The 19,249-nt window shown below is 40.9% G+C and overlaps 2 protein-coding genes across 2 annotated transcripts in view; both read left to right on the forward strand.

Moving 5' to 3' along the window:
• LOC122784380 (NACHT, LRR and PYD domains-containing protein 3-like) overlaps window positions 1-635 on the forward strand; it is a 30,245-nt gene extending 29,610 nt beyond the window's left edge. Inside the window, exon 11 of the mRNA XM_044049632.1 lies at window positions 11-635. Within this exon, the coding sequence (XP_043905567.1) occupies window positions 11-537 (527 nt within the window). The 3' untranslated portion in view covers window positions 538-635. The remainder of the gene's footprint in view (window positions 1-10) is intronic.
• LOC122784333 (NACHT, LRR and PYD domains-containing protein 12-like) overlaps window positions 1-19,249 on the forward strand; it is a 100,622-nt gene that overhangs the window by 74,053 nt on the left and 7,320 nt on the right. The window contains exons 4-9 of the mRNA XM_044049567.1: window positions 13,901-14,014; window positions 14,438-14,566; window positions 14,984-15,062; window positions 16,574-16,763; window positions 16,848-18,648; window positions 18,745-18,918. Coding sequence (XP_043905502.1) covers window positions 13,901-14,014; window positions 14,438-14,566; window positions 14,984-15,062; window positions 16,574-16,763; window positions 16,848-18,648; window positions 18,745-18,918 — 2,487 coding nt within the window. The remainder of the gene's footprint in view (window positions 1-13,900; window positions 14,015-14,437; window positions 14,567-14,983; window positions 15,063-16,573; window positions 16,764-16,847; window positions 18,649-18,744; window positions 18,919-19,249) is intronic.

Consider the following 19,249-nt stretch of genomic DNA (forward strand, 5'->3'; position numbering starts at 1 on the left):
TCTTCATCAGATTCATGTGAACTGGAACTGGACACAAACACAATGCACAGAAAACTCAAACTGTCTGACGACAACAGGAAAGTGACCTTTGTGACAGAAGATCAGTCGTATCCTGATCATCCAGACAGATTTGAGTCCTGGTCTCAGCTGCTGTGTAGACCTGGTCTGACTGGTCGCTGTTACTGGGAGGTCGAGTGGAGAGGAGATGTTTGTATATCACTGAGTTACAGAGGAATCAAGAGGAAAGGCCACAGTTCTGACTGTTGGTTTGGATATAATGATCAGTCCTGGAGTCTGTTCTGCTCTGATGATCGTGGTTACTTTGTCCGTCACTGTAGGACACAGACATTCATCATGTCCTCTGTCTCTCACAGAGTATCAGTGTATGTGGACTGTCCTGCTGGGACTCTGTCCTTCTACAGCGTCTCCTCTGACTCACTGATCCACCTCCACACCTTCAGGACCACATTCACTGAACCGGTTTATCCTGGGTTCTGGGTCTGGGATGGTTCCTCAGTGTCTCTGTGTCCTCTGTAGGACATGAAGAGACAGCAGCTTCAGTGGTGGACGAGGTCAAAGCTCGTCTCAGTCATTCTTTGTTGAAACCATCAATAAATGAAGACTTAAAAAATCAACATGTCTGTCATTAACTGAGCCGCCGTCCTGCGCTGTGAGCGCCCCCTGCTGCTGAGAACCAGCCTGAAACACACAGGTTCACACACACTGAGATCAAAATAACAAAAAGTGAATGTTTGAAAGTGAAATTAAAAGATACAGAAAGTAAAATCAATTAAAAATGAATAAATGCTTTATATAAAATAAAAAGAAAGAAGTCAAAATAATATAAAATAAAATTCAAGGTTTTCAATCCAATAGAAAACAAAGTAAATAAAGATGTTAAGAGTTTGACTCTTTGTCTGAAGAACATCATCTTCTCACTGACGAGCCTTTCTGTCCCAGCATGCACTGCTTCTCCTCCTCCTCCTCTTCATGCTGCCTGACAACAGCGCCCCCTGCTGCGTGTGAGCAGAACAACACTCAGAGTTACACACACACACACACACATGGAAAATGAAACACACATGAGCAGATTATGCCATGAATGAGGAAGTGTGGTTTCTGCTGTGATGCAGGTAAAACTGAGTGTGTGTGACCTCAGGATGACCTCTGTCCTCCTGCTGGTAAGTATTTAAAAAAACAAAAAACGCAGCATACAAGACAAGAATGTTTTTTTTTGCATGAAATAACTCCAAAAAAAAAGTTACTTGAGAAAGTTTCTGTATGTTGTTATTAACCGTTTAGGTCGGTATAATACATGATGTATTTGTTTGTGTTTCCATAACAACAGTACCAAAATGACCAGCCCCAAGTTTGTCCAACAGTGAGATAAAGATGTGAAAATGTTCTGGAGATATCGTAGACTAAAACTGACGTAGTTTTTAGGAAACTGACGTTTGTAAAACACTCACTCTCCCACACACACACACTCACTCTCCACACACACACACACACACACACACACTCACTCTCCCACACACACACACACACACACACACACTCACTCTCACACACACACACACACTCACTCTCCCCCCCACACACACACACACACACACACTCACTCTCCCACACACACACACACACACTCACTCTCCCACACACACTTCCAGGAATGCATTGATCTACTGAGATTGTGGCTAGGGCTATATTTTGGTCAAACCTGAATTTAATGCTACTTATGGGGACATTGTCAGGTTTATGTGACAAATGAGTACCATGACATCAAACACTGTTATTTCATGTTGTGTCATTATATATGTATATATCATAAATATATATATATATATATATATATATATATATATATATATATATATATATATATATATATATATATATACATATATATATATGTATATACATATATATATATATATATACATACATATATGTATATTAGGGCTGTCATAGTTAACGCGTTTTTTTTTATTCGCGGCCCAGTTGGTTCTCTACTAGACTGTAGTGTGGGACCTCCAGGCCAGGTGGCAGTAAGGCACCTTCAAGTTGTTTGCCAACCACAGAGACGAAGAAGAAGAATGAGAGCAATACTTCTTCTATTCAAACCGTGGTCATGGAAAAAAATACCCCCGGGCTTCTGAATGGTTCGTTTCACTTTAGAAAACTTCAAGATGGCTCAGTCGACAAAACCAAAGTAATATGCGCCTTGTGTCCGACCATCACCGAAGTACTAGCAGTCTGAGCTAACACCTACTAGCAAAACATACCGGCAGTGCAGTCCAGGCTAATAGCAAGCAGCAGATTGGTCAGAGTTCTATGGTTGAGTGATGAAGCTAAGTTAACTACAGCGGTAGCAGCACTGTCTACTGAAAATGTTACCTTAGCAATTGGCTTCATAAATAGGAGAAAAGTTAGCACTAAGAGTTCAGAGTTCTGAATCTGATGTGTTTAATGACTGCACTTTTTCATTCATTTAACTGTCATTAGGCCCTGTTCTGTTTGTCATTGTTGTCTACTACCTCTTCACTTTGAAGACCACATTGTTGTGGCATTTTATGTGCTGTGTTTTTGAAATAGACATGTCAAGTGGGTCTACAGTGCACTTTTTTATTTCAAAGAAGAAACCACAGATAAAAGACATTTTTTCTTTGTGTTTATTTGATTCTAACTATATTTTTAATATAGAGATTAATTGCGAGTTAACTATGGAAAAAACGTTTGACAGCCCTAGTATATATATACATATGTCAGTGAATTGTGAAACCCTTAGATATACACAGTGTTCAGGTTTTTGTGACTTATAAAGACCAAGTAGGGACAGAGTCAGAATTTGCAACTTTGCTTCTGTTATATACGTCTGAAATATCTACATAATAATCATACATGTATATGCTCACTAATCAGGTAACCTGGTAAGAAATATCACATGTTCATACAACACAAGTGAGCAAATGTGGTCAGTCGACTTATCATTGTGTTGGATTTATGAAGCAGTAAATGTTCAAGTGAAAAAAAATCATGGGAACACTTTCTGCCTTTCTTGCTTTACAAGGCCCAGAATGAGCAACAGGGTCATTCCTACAATTCGGTGCCATTTCAGTCCCCATGACATTATATGGTATATTTTGTTTAAAATTATGCTAATATTCATTTAGAAAATCACATTTTAAATAGTAAGATCATTGCTACCATAAAACATAGCAATATATAAAAAGGATGAATTAATTAAGATTTTATTGCAAACAGGCCAAAGTGATGTGTCCCCATTCATGTTTGCTCAACTACACTTACAATTATAAGTAATAAAAATAAAAATATATGGTTTTTTTCATTATTGTTGCATGATCTTATTTGTCAATTTTCCGAATAAATGTTATTTTTTTATATGAATTCATTTTTAATGCTTTAAAATTTCAAAATGATTTATGTCCCGGTTTTGACGTCCCCCCCCCTTACTCTGATGGATAACCCTTTAAATACACCCACTGACTATTCCTCAAGTCACATGATCCTCAGGAAGTAGCAGAGATATTTGGAGGGAACTTTTCAACAAGAAGCCGAGTAAGTATCACTCTTCAATCTACTGTTTTTTAGCCTTTTAGAATGGCTCACTGACTCGGCAAAGCTTAACACGTCCATTCTGTTACTCCATTTTATTGTTGTCATTTATATTTTTTTGCAAATGTTAAACTATGGTTAATAAATATGTTATAAATCCTCCTCTGTGGACACCTTGTGCTAGCATGTTGTTCATCGCATTAGCAGCTATGGCTAACTTTAGCCAAAAATGTTCACCCTGTTACCATTTTGCACAGTAACAGGGTGGACTCATAATAACAGGGTGGACCTAAGAAGGCTAATGAATAATTATTTCCAGCATTTGTTTGTATTTTTTCTTTTTTATATCATTTTTTTATACATTTGTTGTTGTTTTTTACATACTTTCAAAATGTCTGATTAAACAACATGCATCTTTTTGTCAGTGAATGGCACCGCTGTCTGCTGCAGAAAAGCAACGGTGCTACAGGGCACGGCGTGATGCAGACCCTGAAAAACGGGCTCAATACCTAAATAAAGAGAAAGAGAGGTGGAGAAGTGACAGAGAGGAAGGAAGAAAAAGGAAAGCGTCAGACCTCAGTGAAAGAGAGAAGAGAGCACAGAGAAAGAAATCCACAACGCCTCCTTCAGCACCTGAAAGTCCCCCACATAACGAAAATACCCCCAAACCAGGGCCCTCAAGGTTAGACGAAAGTTGATAGTTTAATGATAAGAGAAGTCAAATCTAAAGTTGTCTTATCTGATGGTTTTGCCCTTACTATGTGTGTGGCCATACAATTTATTTTAATGTGACTATATGACCGTCTATCCTTGTATTGTTGTATACAGAACGTGTATCCACTAGTCATTGTAAATTGTAACAACATTCTTGTGTTTTAGGCAATAGAGGAATGCCAGACAGGGCAGAAGGAGGCTACAGAATGAAATCGAACAACTGAAGAGAGAAAAGAACAAGAAAAGAGAAAAGAGAAAATGTCCACCCTGTTACATGTTGTCCACCCTGTTACCCCTGTATTTTTATGATAATAAATTCAAATGGAATAATATTGTTGCTTGTTTTTGTGGTTACTAATGTGGCGAATGAATTGAAAAACTCAAATTGTCAAAATTCAATTTATTTCTTTTTTTATTGCAAAAGAAATATGTTGAAACCAAATTTTGCCTTAAATTAGAATATGTTTTTTTTCAAGATAATGCTTATATATGGATATTTTCTTAAATACTTTCACTGAGCAAATGAGGGACATTTTTGTTCTTAGAAAATGTAAATATCACAATGACTGTGCATTCCAAACACTTATTAATAAAGATGAGAATGTCCCATAACAGGGTGGACATTTGGCCCATGTTGTATGTCAAGAATTTGGTCAAAAGTATTATAATTCAATATCCTGAGCTGGACCAATAGCATTTTCTTGTAGTTTAATAATTCCTCGTTCAGATGAAATAATAAATTCTTGCATGGTTACATTTTTTTTAAAGAAAGTCACAATGCTGAAATGGCACCGACTTCTTGTTCATGTGCAAGTGAGAGAGCTTTAATATCCACATGGTTGTTTTGTGTTTGTTTATTTTGCTACATTTGATTTGAGCACAAAATGACTGCTGCTTTGAACAGGAAACCAAGTGTCAGCTCTTATCTCTGCATCAACTGGAGTCAAACATTAACAGAACAGACGTTAACACAGAACAACAATGCTGCCATCTTCAGTCAAATGAATGGATTTCTCAGATGTGTCACGGGGTTCTGCTGCAACTCCTCAATAGACCCAAAGATGATGGCGTAGTCGACTGATGTTGTGTTTCCCTTTTTATTTGTCCAATCCAAGATGCATACCGGGAAAAATATTTACAGGTGAAAATCAAAACAAATATGAAAATTGTCCCAAAATGCTATTTCCAAAAAAGAAACCTATACAAGTCTCAATCAAGATAATTGAATTCAGTTGTGAGGGAAAATAGGTGTGTTACCTCCTCTGTAACCCAATATACACTGCTCGAGTGGGAGGTAGACCGCTCTTTATATAGGTCCTCTGCCCCTCCCATCCAAACATCAATTATCCAAAAATCAATAAATAAATGAACACAAAGCATGATTACTATAACAAACAACCCAGATGAAAATAAAGCCAAAATATGTCCCAAATTAACGGTGCCACAATAATTATTGTCCCCACCTTTAATGAACCAAATGAATAGATAATAGATAGATAGAATAGAATAGATAGATTAAAAAAAACTACAAACAAAAGTGACGCCACACTAAGCGTCCCGCCATCATCGTCATTTAAGTGCGCCGCTGACGTAAACAATGTTTGGGGTGTGTAGATGGACTGGAGGCGGATGCGGAAGCAGATGAGACGGACTCAGTTGGAGGAAAAAATTGAAGAAGCTACACGGTTTTGTTTTGTTTTTCTCTTATTTTGCTTGTTTGTTTGTTTCCGTGGTATCTGAGTGTTTTTTGGCGGTTGACATAAACTGGTGTGTGACTGGATCGACATGGAAAGCCAGGGGGATGACGATGACAGGGTCAAAACAAACGGGAGGAAATAAATCAAGGCAATAAAAGAGGGTGGAGAGAAGACAGTTTAGATGAGGAGCGACGATTTATCCTTAAAAAAGTAGCAATGGAAGAATTCAAACTGATTCTAAAATTAAAAAAAGGAAGATGAGCACATCAGTTTAAGCCCAATCTTGCTGTCACGCGAATTAAAAAAGAAGGTAGGGGAAGTGGAAATGGCTAAAAATCCTGAGAGATGGAAACTTGTTAGTAATCTGTAAAACAGAAGAGCAAAAAAATAAAGCATTACATATCGAAAATATTTAGAAAAAAAAAGGATATGTGAAAGAAGGGTACTCGGAGAGAACCGGGTGTTACGGGGAGTTATAACGGGCATTCCTGTTGACGAAGACTTTGGATTAACAGCATGTCTGTGCTATTAGAGTTTCAGGCGTCCACACTTCCTGCATGAGTTTTCCGGTCAGACTCTATATTCCTCCCCCACTTCCATGTTACAGATGTCAGAGATATGGTCACATTGCAGCGGTGTGTAAAGGAAAGCAGAGATGTCCCAAATGTGGAGGTGAACATAGAATCGAAGAATGCAGAGAAAATACACAAGAGAAATGTTGTAACTGTGGTGGAAACCACAAGGTGACATATGGGGGCTGTGGAATCAGGAAATGTAAAAGCAACAAACAACATAAGCTATGCAGAAGCAGCTAAAAGAGTACAGGGACATATGTGACGACCCCGAGTGGGCGGGGTTGTGTAGGTGTGCCTCTCTCCCTTTCTCTTTGTTTTACACAGGCAATCAAGCCTATGCTTCACAGGTGTGTGCAGTTACCAAGGAGGCGGGGCTGTGCCTTTAAAGCCCATCAGTCCTGTTTTGTTCTTGGTTTCACATCCAACACTCACACACATCCATGCACCTGCATTTACAACTCATTCACCTGATTACAGATTGTGAAAGAAATTCTTGAGTCATCAGTGTTGAGTAAATCATGTCTTTACTGCATGCATGGATTTTTGCATGGAGGAGAGACACTGTCACCAAGGACGGTCTAAAATGGTCTCTCCCCTTCCTCCAAAAAGCTTCACCACTTATACACAAACATCAAAGTAAAACAAGAACAGGCACCAAACTTAATGTTTATGACCCTAGTAGATGTTATGTAATGTTTACCCTAACAGATGCCATTATGTGCAACCCTTATGTTGACCTTTCCCTATGATATAATCACCCCAGCTTTCATTCACAGCTTGACTGTTAGTTGTTGTCTTACAACATTACAGGAAACAAGAAGAAAACCAGTTATTTCCCACATGAGCCTCTGTCTGCACTTAAATAAAAACTAACATGTTTCCTCGTCTGCAGGGCGTGACAGATAACACACACACACACACACACACACACCAGTCAGACGAGTTAAAGACGCCTCGCTGCCGACGCCACATTATCAACTGATTGTTTTGCAAATCGATGGGATAGCTTTCATTTATTTCCTGCATGGCCAATTGTATAGAATTGATATCATTTTCATTTAAGCCTGTCATTTTTACATGCTGTATTTGTGCTACTTCTGTATTTTGTCCCACATGCTATATGTTGAATTGTTGTATTTTCATCTTATTTTATGTAAAGCACTTTGACTCACCTTAAAATGTGCTATATAAAGTAGCCTTGCTTACATTTTTGATAATAATAGGGTACATTTAATCAAAGTGTTTTACATGACTCATCACATTTATCATACAATTGATGGTAGATAATTACATGACAAAATGCAATGTTGGTTATCATTCTATAGGAAATAATCATATGACAGATCTATTGATTATTTATCTCGAATCATTTTAGCAAATCAAGCAATTCAATGGAGACGAGGACCCCTATTACAGTAAGTGAATGCAGGTGACAGCAAATCAATCATCTAATTGTGGTTTGGTGTACACATTCCATCTTTTATTTTCAATGCCTCAATTTCCTTTTATTATATTTTTTTGCTAATTAGTTTAATTTTGTATTTACTTGTTTCTTATTTTTTTATTATATTTTATTTTGGTGATAGTGTTCTTTAATGTACTTATAGATAATAGATAATTATAAGTATAAATCATTTCTTTAATACATTTTATTATATATTTGATGTTTTACATATTATTTTATCATTCCATGACAGTTGTGTGTGTCTCTGTTTCTGTCTATTGGACATTCTTTGATCATAGATGGTGCTAAGCTTCACTTTTAGCCTGCTACACACCAGGTTTGCCCGGCAGCAGAAGTTACCATGGTTACATGGCTGGCATTCACATTAGCCACCTTGGTGGAACAGGGTTGAGGCTCAGATTGATGGAACGGAAACCTGAGCCACAGTTATGGCTTAGCCATGGTTGAGGCTTAGCCAGAGTCATAGTTTCCATGGTTACTGAGTTGGGGCTAATCTCAGCCTCTTTGATGGAACCGAACTCTCACTCATATTAGCCAGACTTGGCCATTTAAGCTTGGCTTTGCCTTTAGCCTGCTTGATGGAATACCCCCCTGAGCATGAACCAACAGGCCATCATATCAGAACAATATCTAATTCCATCAACATAGACTGATGAAGAACTGAAACAATAATGTCTTATGTCTTCAGTTGTCCAATTTTCCCATCCTTCAGCATGCTTCCTACAGCATTTAAGTGTGTGTCAGTGTTGTTTGTGTGTGTTGTACGTGTGTGTCTGCGTTGTACGTGTGTCTGTTCATCTGCTTGCTTTACAGAAAATATAAAGGTTTTCCCCACACGTCAGAAATTGTTTTACTATCACAGATAAACTCACAATACTTACACTTCCACAGCTTCCTCACACCACAGGGATCTGTAAAAATAGAAAACGAGAACATGTTAATTCAACAACTCAGCTCAACAACGTCACTGTTAAATACAATAAGGTAACGACGAAACGACGCCGATGTTACAGAGAAAACTGACATGTTAACGAGTGTGTGTGTGAGAGTGAGTGAGAGGGAAAAAGAGCGGCCAAGGACGGGTCAAGCGGATCAACGCGCTGTTCGCAACGTAACCTCCTCCATAGCGCCTGCTACACTTCTTTACCCAGACAGCGGTAGAATGGCTTTTCTATTGCGTAAAATCACGATTATAGAAATGATACAGTCGCGCACACTCGCCGGTATGTGAGCCGTCCTCAGACTGAGGACACGAAGCGAACATTAACATTCAGCTGACTCTTCTTTGAGTTAACATTAGCTATTGTTAGCAATAGGTACTATTAACATGATGCACACGTTCAAAAAAAATATATAAATAAATACAAACTAATTCAAATGGGAAAGTAGTTGAAGAGTTGATGGATGAAAGGAACTTGGTATGTATTAATGATGGGAGAGGAACGAGGGTGAACACAGCTACAGGTTATGAGTCAGCATTAGATGTAACACTAGTGTCAAGTGCCATTGCGGGCGTTAGTAGTTGGGAAGTCTGTGCAGATTCCACTGTAGGTAGTGACCACTACCCAGTGACATGTTCGGTAAGAGAGAGAATGGAAGTAAATGCGAGTGGACAAATCCCAAAGTGGGTATACGCTAAGGCATCTGTTTCAGGAGTTGAGTGAGGAAGAACTGACAAGAGTGGATGTTTCAGGAGATATAGAGGAGATAAATGAGAACATAACCTCAGGAATTTTAAGGCCAGCAGAGGGAGCCATCCCCCAGAGTAAGAGCAAGATAAATAGGAAACTGGTACCGTGGTGGAGAGAAGAATGTCGTCAAGCTGTTAAAAAAAGAAACAGAGAATTTAAACAACTCAAACGAACCCATCGTGTGCAGCAGCCAGTCCACTATAAGAAGGCACAGACAGTAGTGAAAAGAACAATACGCCAGGCCAAGAGGGCAAGCTGGAGAGAATTTTGTGAAAAAATAGGAAGAACGACACCTGTAGGAGAAGTATGGGGAATGATAAAAAAGATGGGGGGAGATAGAAAGGTATGGGATTATCCGGTCATGACGTGTGGGGAGGAGACTGCACTTTCTAACAGGGATAAGACAGAAATGATGGCAAAGTCATTTGCAAGAGTACATGGCATTGACAATCTATCAAAGAGGGGAGGAGGAGGAGAGAGAAAACAATGAGTCAGTATCCAGGTGTGCTAGACAGGAGGGAAGAAACAGGAGAAGCAACTGACGAACCATTTACTATGGCAGAAATGACGAGGGCAATAAATAAATCAAGACCAACCTCCCCAGGGAAAGATAAGATATGCAATATAATGCTAAAACAACTAAGGGAGAGAGCATTATTAAAGTTGCTGCTATTGTACAACAAGGTATGGAAAGAGGGAAGATTACCAAGTGCCTGGAAAGAAGCAGTAGTGGTCCCCATAAGAACACCCAGTAAGGATCCCACACAACCCACTAGTTACATGCCAATAGCCTTAACATCAAATCTGTGCAAAATAATGGAAAGGATGATAACAGAAAGATTAACATATGATCTTGAAAAACCAGAAATGCTGGCAAATGATCAAAGTGGTTTTGGAAAAGGAAGAAACACAATGGATGCAGTGATAAGGCTAGAGACAGAGATAAGAAAGGCACAGGCAAATAAAGAAGCAGTAGTGGCAGTGTTTTTTGATATTGAGAAAGCATATGATATGATGTGGAAGGAAGGATCATTAATAAAGCTGTGCAAGATGGGTATAAGAGGAAGGGTGTACAACTGGATTAAGTAGAGAATGGGACCCCTCAAGGGAGTGTGATTAGCCCTTTACTCTTTACACTAATGATCAATGACGTGTTCTCAAAAGTACCAGAGGAGATAGGTAGGTCACTCTTTGTGGATGATGGGGCCTTGTGGAAAAGAGGAAGGAATGTGGCATATGTTGTGGGCAAAGTACAAGGGGCTATTGATGAGGTGGTGGAGTGGGGCTATGACTGGGGATGCCAGTTCTCAGTGGAAAAAAACCTAGACAGTGTATTTTAGCAGGAAACCAAGAGAGGAAGGAATGAAACTGAAAATGTACGGGAATGAGCTGCAAAGAGTTGGAACATTTACATTTGTGGGTGTAGTGTTTGACTCACAGTTAACATGGGCAGGGCATATTGGTAGAATAGAAGAGAAATGCAAAAAAGTGATCAATGTGTTGCAATGTTTGACAGGTAGGAGTTGGGGAGCTAGTGTATGTGGCTTTAATACCATCAGTGTTTGATTATGGCAGCATTGCCTATGGGTCAGCTGCTAGATCAAGGCTTAAGAAGCTGGATGTGATTCAGGCACAGGCGCTGAGAGTCTGCAGTGGGGCTGTTAAGACAACGCCAGTACCTGCCAGTACAGGTAGAGATGGGAGAGGTGCCTCTGGGGCTGAGAAGGAAGCAGTTGATGGGAAATTACTGGGCGAATTTGAAGGGACACAATGATTCTCACCCGACGAAAGTGGTACTGCAGAAGTGCTGGGAGAATGGGAAGAGTCAGAGGGAAAATCAGAGGGAGAGTAGGAAAGGAATTGGCAAATGAACTGGGAGGAATCTGTGGAACATGTACTTTTGAGGTGTAGGGCATATGAGGCAAATACAGAGGTGATGAAAAATAATCTAAGGAAATTAGGGGATCAAGAATTTCATTTAAAGGGAGTAATGGAAACGAGTGAGAAATGTTAACAGGAGGATTATGTAGGAGCAGCAATTGTGCACCCTTGACGGTCTACAAATGTTGCTGGAAACTGGCAAAACAGGTTCATTAAGGAGACAATCCTTTACTAGTCTCCCATAGAAAACCATGTCAGGCTTGCTGTGATGACTTCGCCCACTTTGAGGAGGCGCTATGAAGTCATGGAAAGCTACATGGCTGATACTAATCTGAGTCGAGTCGATTAGAGTAAAGTTGAGATCAGAGCAGTTATTTGATCACATTCATCACATTTCATTCAGATGAGACTTGAGAAAACTTTGGTCTGTGGTTTGTTTCCTGTTCAGCAGCAGAATCACTTCACTGACGTTCAGCAGCTTCATGACGATCATTTCCTGCTTTCACAAGGTAACAGAACTAAACTCATCTCATCACCCATGTGAAAAAGAACTTTGTAACTGAGTTAAAACGTTTTTTTGGACTAGAACGCTGATTAGTTTTAGTCATTTCTATATGTGATAGTTTTAGTCCAATTTTAGTCGAACTCAAAAAAGTTTTAGTTTAAAAAAAGAAAGCAGTATAGTCTTTTAACAAATCCATTTAGGTCAATAAGTAATGGAGATTACTGTTGGGCAGAATGAAATTTCCTCCGCCAGTGGTGCGCCGCGACCGACTCTACTAAAAAAAAGGGGCGTCAATAAAATAATTTTGTCATCGTTGACAAAAACAACACTGTAACTGAGTGGATGTGATGTTTTTACTGTGAAGCTCATGAATCTCACGTCACTGACTCTTGTTCAGTGACTGAGGTTTTTACACAGAATGAATTGACCCTGTAGTGACTTAGAGAGGCTTAAATGTCTGGTGTAATACTGCAAACTTGTCTTATTATGGGATGTGAACATGTCCTGGTTCCTCTGGACGTGAAGAAGGCCCAACCCTTTTGAAGCAGCTCTGCTGACACAGTATAAATGCTGACATCTGCTGGTTGACATGTGGATGCTCAGAACCCACGAGCTGAACTTCTGTATGGTCTTAATTCACTGAGTGATGGTTTGACATCAAACATATTTAAATGTAACATCTATAAACACAAACTCTTGTTAACGTCCAGATGTTGTTTGGAGCTCAAACGTCACCTGGTTGTAACAAAAGACTTTTCTACAAGTTCACTGTGTTTGTTTTTGTAGAGAGAGTCGTGTTCCTTTGTCACAGCTAAAGAATCAATCATGGAGTAAAAGTGACAGCTACAGTGAAAAGTGGAATTTCCTGTTCAATAATTCCTAAGATATGAACTCGTTTTCTTTTACTTTGACCTTTGTCTGAAAAGTGGATCCTCTCTCAGCTAACTTGGCTAGTGCTGCTAACTGCAAAACAATCACTTCCCTGTTACAGATCCATCATGTTCTTATGACTTAACTCCGCCTCCTCTGACTCACTCTGTCTCCATCAGCTGTTTAGTTTATTTCACATATAAATAATATAAAAAAACACATAGACGATAACACATAAAAGTACATGTGACGTGCAGCAGAAACACGGATTGAAAAAGAAATGCACTGAAAATGAAAAAGTTGTAACTTCTTGTCTACGTGATTTACTGTGAAGCTCATGAATCTCACGTCAAGTCCAGATGTTTAACATACATATGTATCTGTCAATTGGGCAGCTTCTTACCTGACCACCAGAGGGCGGGCTCTTCTGTTAAACCAGTGGACTCACCTGCAGTGAAGGGCTGTAAAGTGTGATGCAAACAGCGTCTTGAGTGAGTTGTGAGTCGAGCTGTGACGTTCACGAACGAGTCAAATCTTTTTAACGGCTCTTTGAAATGAACCAGTAACTGAGTGACTGACAGTCCATTATTAGCATAAACCAATGGGCTGTGCCGATTGTTCAGTCAGCCAATGAGGGTCATGTCGGCCAATTCTGTGGTTAAAAAAAGTCTTCTTGCTGACCGGCCCACATTAGGTCAATGTGGTCCACCCATGTTAGCAGAACTTGTAATGAGCGAGTTTTATTCTCCCAGCAGGTGGCGCTCTGCTATGAATCAGATCAAGGACAGTGAAGAGGAAGCTCCGCCCCCTAAAACTACTCTGTGTGAGGAACATGAGGGTCAGAGGTGAGATGAGGATCTCATGGATCATGTGACTCGTCTCCATGTCACAGCTCAGTGTTTTATTTACACATCATGTGTTTGTAGGAGGATCCATCAACAGAGACCAGACTTCACTGGACCTGGACCTGGACCCAGCTGTGTGTCCATGAAGAGTGACTGGTCCATGGCTCAACCTGTGAGCTTCAAACAAGAACAGAGGTCAGATGATATAGGGTGGAGGTCTTCACAGGTCAACAACTCAAATGATCCACTATGTAGCACCAGAGACACCTAATATTTGAGAATTCAGACCCAGACCCATGCAGACCCAAGACATTCTGGACCCAAGTTCCAAACAGACCCGTCCCCATTTAATCTCAGATCTGGACCCATGAAAAAATAAGAAATGTTGAATAATTGTGGAACAGTCCTGGCTCACATGCTTGGGTTTGGGTAAAGTGATCTGACTGAAGATGTGGAAGTCTTAAATGTGTTAATCAGTGTAGTGTTTGACACCATCTGGGTCACACTCAACCATTTCTGACACAAACCTGTTTTCCTTGTGTCTCCTGATACTGTAGATCATTAATGAGATCAATCACAGCAGATGTTGTATTTACATGTCATGTCCTGTGTTTGTAGGACGATCCGTCAACAGGGACCAGACTCTGCCAGACCTGGACCTGGACCCAGCTGTGTGTCCATGAAGAGTGACTTGTCTATAGGTCGTTATATTAACTTCAAGGATGGACAAAAACATGGTGAACGAATGTAAGAATTTCACACATAGTAACACACACTTACATGATCCTCCACCAGGGGGAGCCTGTCTAGTCCAAAACATGTTGAATCCAGAAAAACACTCTTCTTCTCTTTGGTGGACCAATGTTGTGTTTCTGTCTCCACTAAACGTCTTCAGCCTGTCCTCGTCTCTGAATACGTTTCCAGCAGTAAATCTAGTCAGAGTCCGTGATTGGTCAGGGACTCATGGACAAGCCTCTCTGATTGTGTCTTTGAGACTTCACACATAACAAACACTAGAGACTGTCCTTCAGGGACTTTTGTCTTCAACCTGTCAAACTCATGTCATGTGAACTTGGCTGAAGAAGAATCGTAGGTGCAGCACATTGAAAACCTGGTAGAAACAAATGATTGTTTAGTAAATGACACTGAATCTTTTCTCCTCAGAGTTGATCAGCAGAGGACAGAGGTTCTCAGTGGTCAGTCTGTCCAGCAGCATGGAGCAGACCTGGACTCCATATTTAAGGTGTGTAAATGTACAAACATGACACTACTGTTAATACTGAAGCAGAGTGCTGGGGCCTCATGTATAAACCGTGTGCATGGGGCCTCATACATAAAAAGACGGCGTACACTTGCTTTCACGCACAGACGGCATGTATAAAAATGTACTTGGCGTGGAAGTTTGCGCATCGCAGCGCAAACTCTCGAGCTGCCGTGAGAATTTGCAGAGAGCTCCGCAAACTCTTGTCAGGTGGAGACGCTGGAATATTAAGCTCTGAAACTTATCCCAGTGTTTGAAAATAATATTATTAATGTGTCTGCAGTGACAAACATGAATTTTCTGTGACAAACAATACTGATACACCACGTACGTTTGAACATATGTGGATAACATCAGAGAGGACACTGAAGACGAAACTGATCCTGTGAGCGAACACACACACTACAAACCTGTGTGTGCGTGTGTTTGTGTGTGCGTGTGTTTGTGTGTGCGTGTGTGTGTGTGAGAGAGGAAGACTCACTTATTTACTTTGAGCAAATTACTGAAACTAATTTTCCACAGATGAATATTTTCTTTATGTAACACAGTGATGTAAACACAGCTGCTGACATGAACACATGAACACACGTCAGTCTATAATGTTTTAAACACAAAATAAAGTTACAGACTCATTTGTTGTAAGAAAACGGGACTTGAACGTTGAGTAGAACATTTTCTTTATCCCATTTTAATCCACACGATAACGAAATAACTACGAAAAAGTTATTCGGCCACCGCTGCGCCTTTCATCGGAAGAGAAAGGCGCAGCATCCACAACACAATCAGTGACAGTAATGAATGGTTACATGGAGTAACTCCGTGAACTCTGTCTGCTTATTTTGTGCGTAATGTGTGTAGATGATGACGTGTGACACTTATAGATTGTTGAAATAATCTGTAAATTCAGCTCACATGGATCAGTCATCTCTAAACATACATGTTACACCAGAAAAAAACATGCACAGGATCAACTATCAATGCACAGGCAGTTTTTTAAGCATCAATATTAATATGAGAGCAGTCACTGTGACCCTGACATTTAGTTCCTTTGTGTTTATCACTAATTCTAAAAAAAAACGACCAAATTAATCTATTTTTATACATCATAAATTGACGAGTTGATCGTGCACTTTCCTTCTTTTTCTTTTATTTCCCTCTTTCTTTGCTGCCACAGTTGTCCTTTTTCTTCAGGACGAAGGCGTTTTAGAGTCATTTGTATATTCATTTGTGGGTGGGCGTGGTGTGTTCCTCATTCATCTCCGCTCAGTTTCACGTTGGATGGGATGTATAAAGAAAAGGTGCGCAGGACTTGGCGTACGCACAGTTTTATTAATCTGAGATTTTGTGCGTACGTCGTCTTTTAGTATGAAAGCTGCGCACTCTTTTATACATGAGGCTCCTGGTCCTGACGGTCTGGATGCTGCTCTGTGGACCTGCAGGACTTCACTCTGTCACTGATCATCTGAGGTTAAACTTCACATGTTCTGTTCCAGCTGCTGGAGGAGAACATCATCTGCTTTGTGAAGAACGAGCTGAAGAAGATCCACAAGGTTCTGGATACAGATCACACAGAAGTCTCAGAGAGTCAGAGGGAGGATGAGGAGCAGAGGAGCAGCAGAGAGGCCTTTCTGAAGATCACAGAGGACTTCTTAAGGAGGATGAAGCAGGAGAAGCTAGCTGACGGTAAGAGGACTTTTAATGTGAAAGGAAGAACATCTTATTTTCTCAATGATCCACTCACTGATTTATTTTCTTGTGTTCTGTCAGAAATCAGAGCTCCAGCTTGTCGACGTGAGCTCAAATCAAACCTGAAGAAGAAGTTCCAGTGTTTGTTTGAGGGTGTGGCTAAAGCAGGAAACCCTACCCTTCTGAATGAGATCTTCACAGAGCTTTACATCACAGAGGGAGGCACTAGCGAGGTCAATGAAGAACATGAGGTCAGACAGATTGATAGAGCTTCCTGGAAACCAGACAGACCAGAAACAACCATCAGACAAGAAGACATCTTTAAAGCCTCAGCGGGAAGAGACGGACCAATCCGAAGAGTGATGACAAAGGGCGTGGCTGGCATTGGGAAAACAGTGTTAACACAGAAGTTCACTCTGGACTGGGCTGAAGACAAAAGCAACCAGGACGTACAGCTCATGTTTCCCTTCACCTTCAGAGAGCTGAATGTGCTGAAAGAGAAGAAGTTCAGTTTGGTGGAACTCATCCATCACTTCTTCACTGAAACCAAAGAAATAGGAATCTGCAGGTTTGAAGACTTTAAGGTGGTCTTCATCTTTGATGGTCTGGACGAGTGTCGACTTCCTCTGGACTTCCACAACACTGAGATCCTGACTGACATCACAGCGTCCACCTCAGTGGACGTGCTGCTGACAAACCTCATTAGGGGGAAACTGCTTCCCTCTGCTCGCCTCTGGATAACCACACGACCTGCAGCAGCCAATCAGATCCCTCCTGACTGTGTGGACATGGTGACAGAGGTCAGAGGGTTCACGGACCCACAGAAGGAAGACTACTTCAGGAAGAGGTTCAGAGATGAGGAGAAGGCCAGGAGGATCATCTCCCACATCCAGACATCACAAAGCCTCCACATCATGTGCCACATCCCAGTCTTCTGCTGGATCACTGCAACAGTTCTGGAGAACATGCTGAAAACCAGAGATGGAGGAGAACTGCCCAAGACCCTGACTGAGATGTACATCCACTTCCTGGTGGTTCAGTCCAAAGTGAAGAGGGTCAAATATGATGGAGGAGCTGAGACAGATCCACACTGGAGTCCAGAGAACAGGAAGATGATTGAGTCTCTGGGGAAACTGGCTTTTGAGCAGCTGCAGAAAGGAAACCTGATCTTCTATGAATCAGACCTGACAGAGTGTGGCATCGATATCACAGCAGCTTCAGTTTACTCAGGAGTCTTCACTCAGATCTTTAAAGAGGAGAGAGGCCTGTACCAGGACAAGGTCTTCTGCTTTGTCCATCTGAGTGTTCAGGAGTTTCTGGCTGCTCTTCATGTTCATCTGACCTTCATCACCTCTGGAACAAATCTGTTGTCAGAACCAACAACGAGCCAGTGGTCCAGACCATTTAGAAAAAAACCTGAACTGAATCATCTGCACCAGAGTGCTGTGGGCGAGGCCTTACTGAGTCCAAATGGACACCTGGACTTGTCCCTCCGCTTCCTCCTGGGTCTTTCACTGGAGACCAATCAGAAGCTCTTAAGAGGTCTACTGACACAAACAGGAAGTGGTTTACAGACCAATCAGGAAACAGTTGAGTACATCAAGAAGAAGATCAGTGAGAATCTGTCAGCAGAGAGAAGCATCAACCTGTTCCACTGTCTGAATGAACTTAACCATCGTTCTCTTGTGGAGGAGATCCAAGAGTCCCTCACATCAGGACGCCTGTCCACAGAGACACTGTCTCCAGCTCAGTGGTCAGCTCTGGTCTTCATCTTACTGTCATCAGGAAAAGATCTGGAAGAGTTTGACCTGAAGAAATACTCTGCTTCAGAGGAGGCTCTTCTGAAGCTGCTGCCGGTGGTCAAAGCCTCCAACAAAGCTCTGTTCGTGGATCAGTGTATAAATATTAATGAGACATATTCTAAAGAGCACAAGACAAACATGTTTAACCTTTTGTTCATCACTGTTTTCTACCTCAGACTGAGTGGCTGTAAACTCTCAGAGAGAAGCTGTGAAGCTCTGTCCTCAGTCCTCAGCACTGTGTCCTCTCGTCTGAGACACGTGGACCTGAGTAACAACGACCTGCAGGATCCAGGAGTGAAGCTGCTGTGTGATGGACTGAAGAGTCCTCACTGTTCTCTGGAGACTCTCAGGTCAGAACTCTGACTCAGACTCTTTGCTTCTTTAGGTTCTTGTTGATGAAGATGTTTTTTCTGAATCCCTGAGTTCATCATATCTTCTTAACTCCAGTCTGTCAGGTTGTCTGGTCTCAGAGGAAGGATGTTCTTCTCTGACCTCAGCTCTGAACTCAAACCCCTCCCATCTCAGAGAACTGGACCTGTGTAACAATGACCTGCAGGATCCAGGAGTGAAGTTGCTGTGTGATGGACTGAAGGGTCCTCACTGTTCTCTGGAGGCTCTCAGGTTGGTGCTCAGCTGATTTATATGGACAATTCTACTCTGAATATTATTATTATTTTATTT

This window comes from Solea senegalensis, linkage group LG17 (genome assembly GCF_019176455.1).
Source record: "Solea senegalensis isolate Sse05_10M linkage group LG17, IFAPA_SoseM_1, whole genome shotgun sequence".
NCBI classification, from domain to species: domain Eukaryota; kingdom Metazoa; phylum Chordata; class Actinopteri; order Pleuronectiformes; family Soleidae; genus Solea; species Solea senegalensis.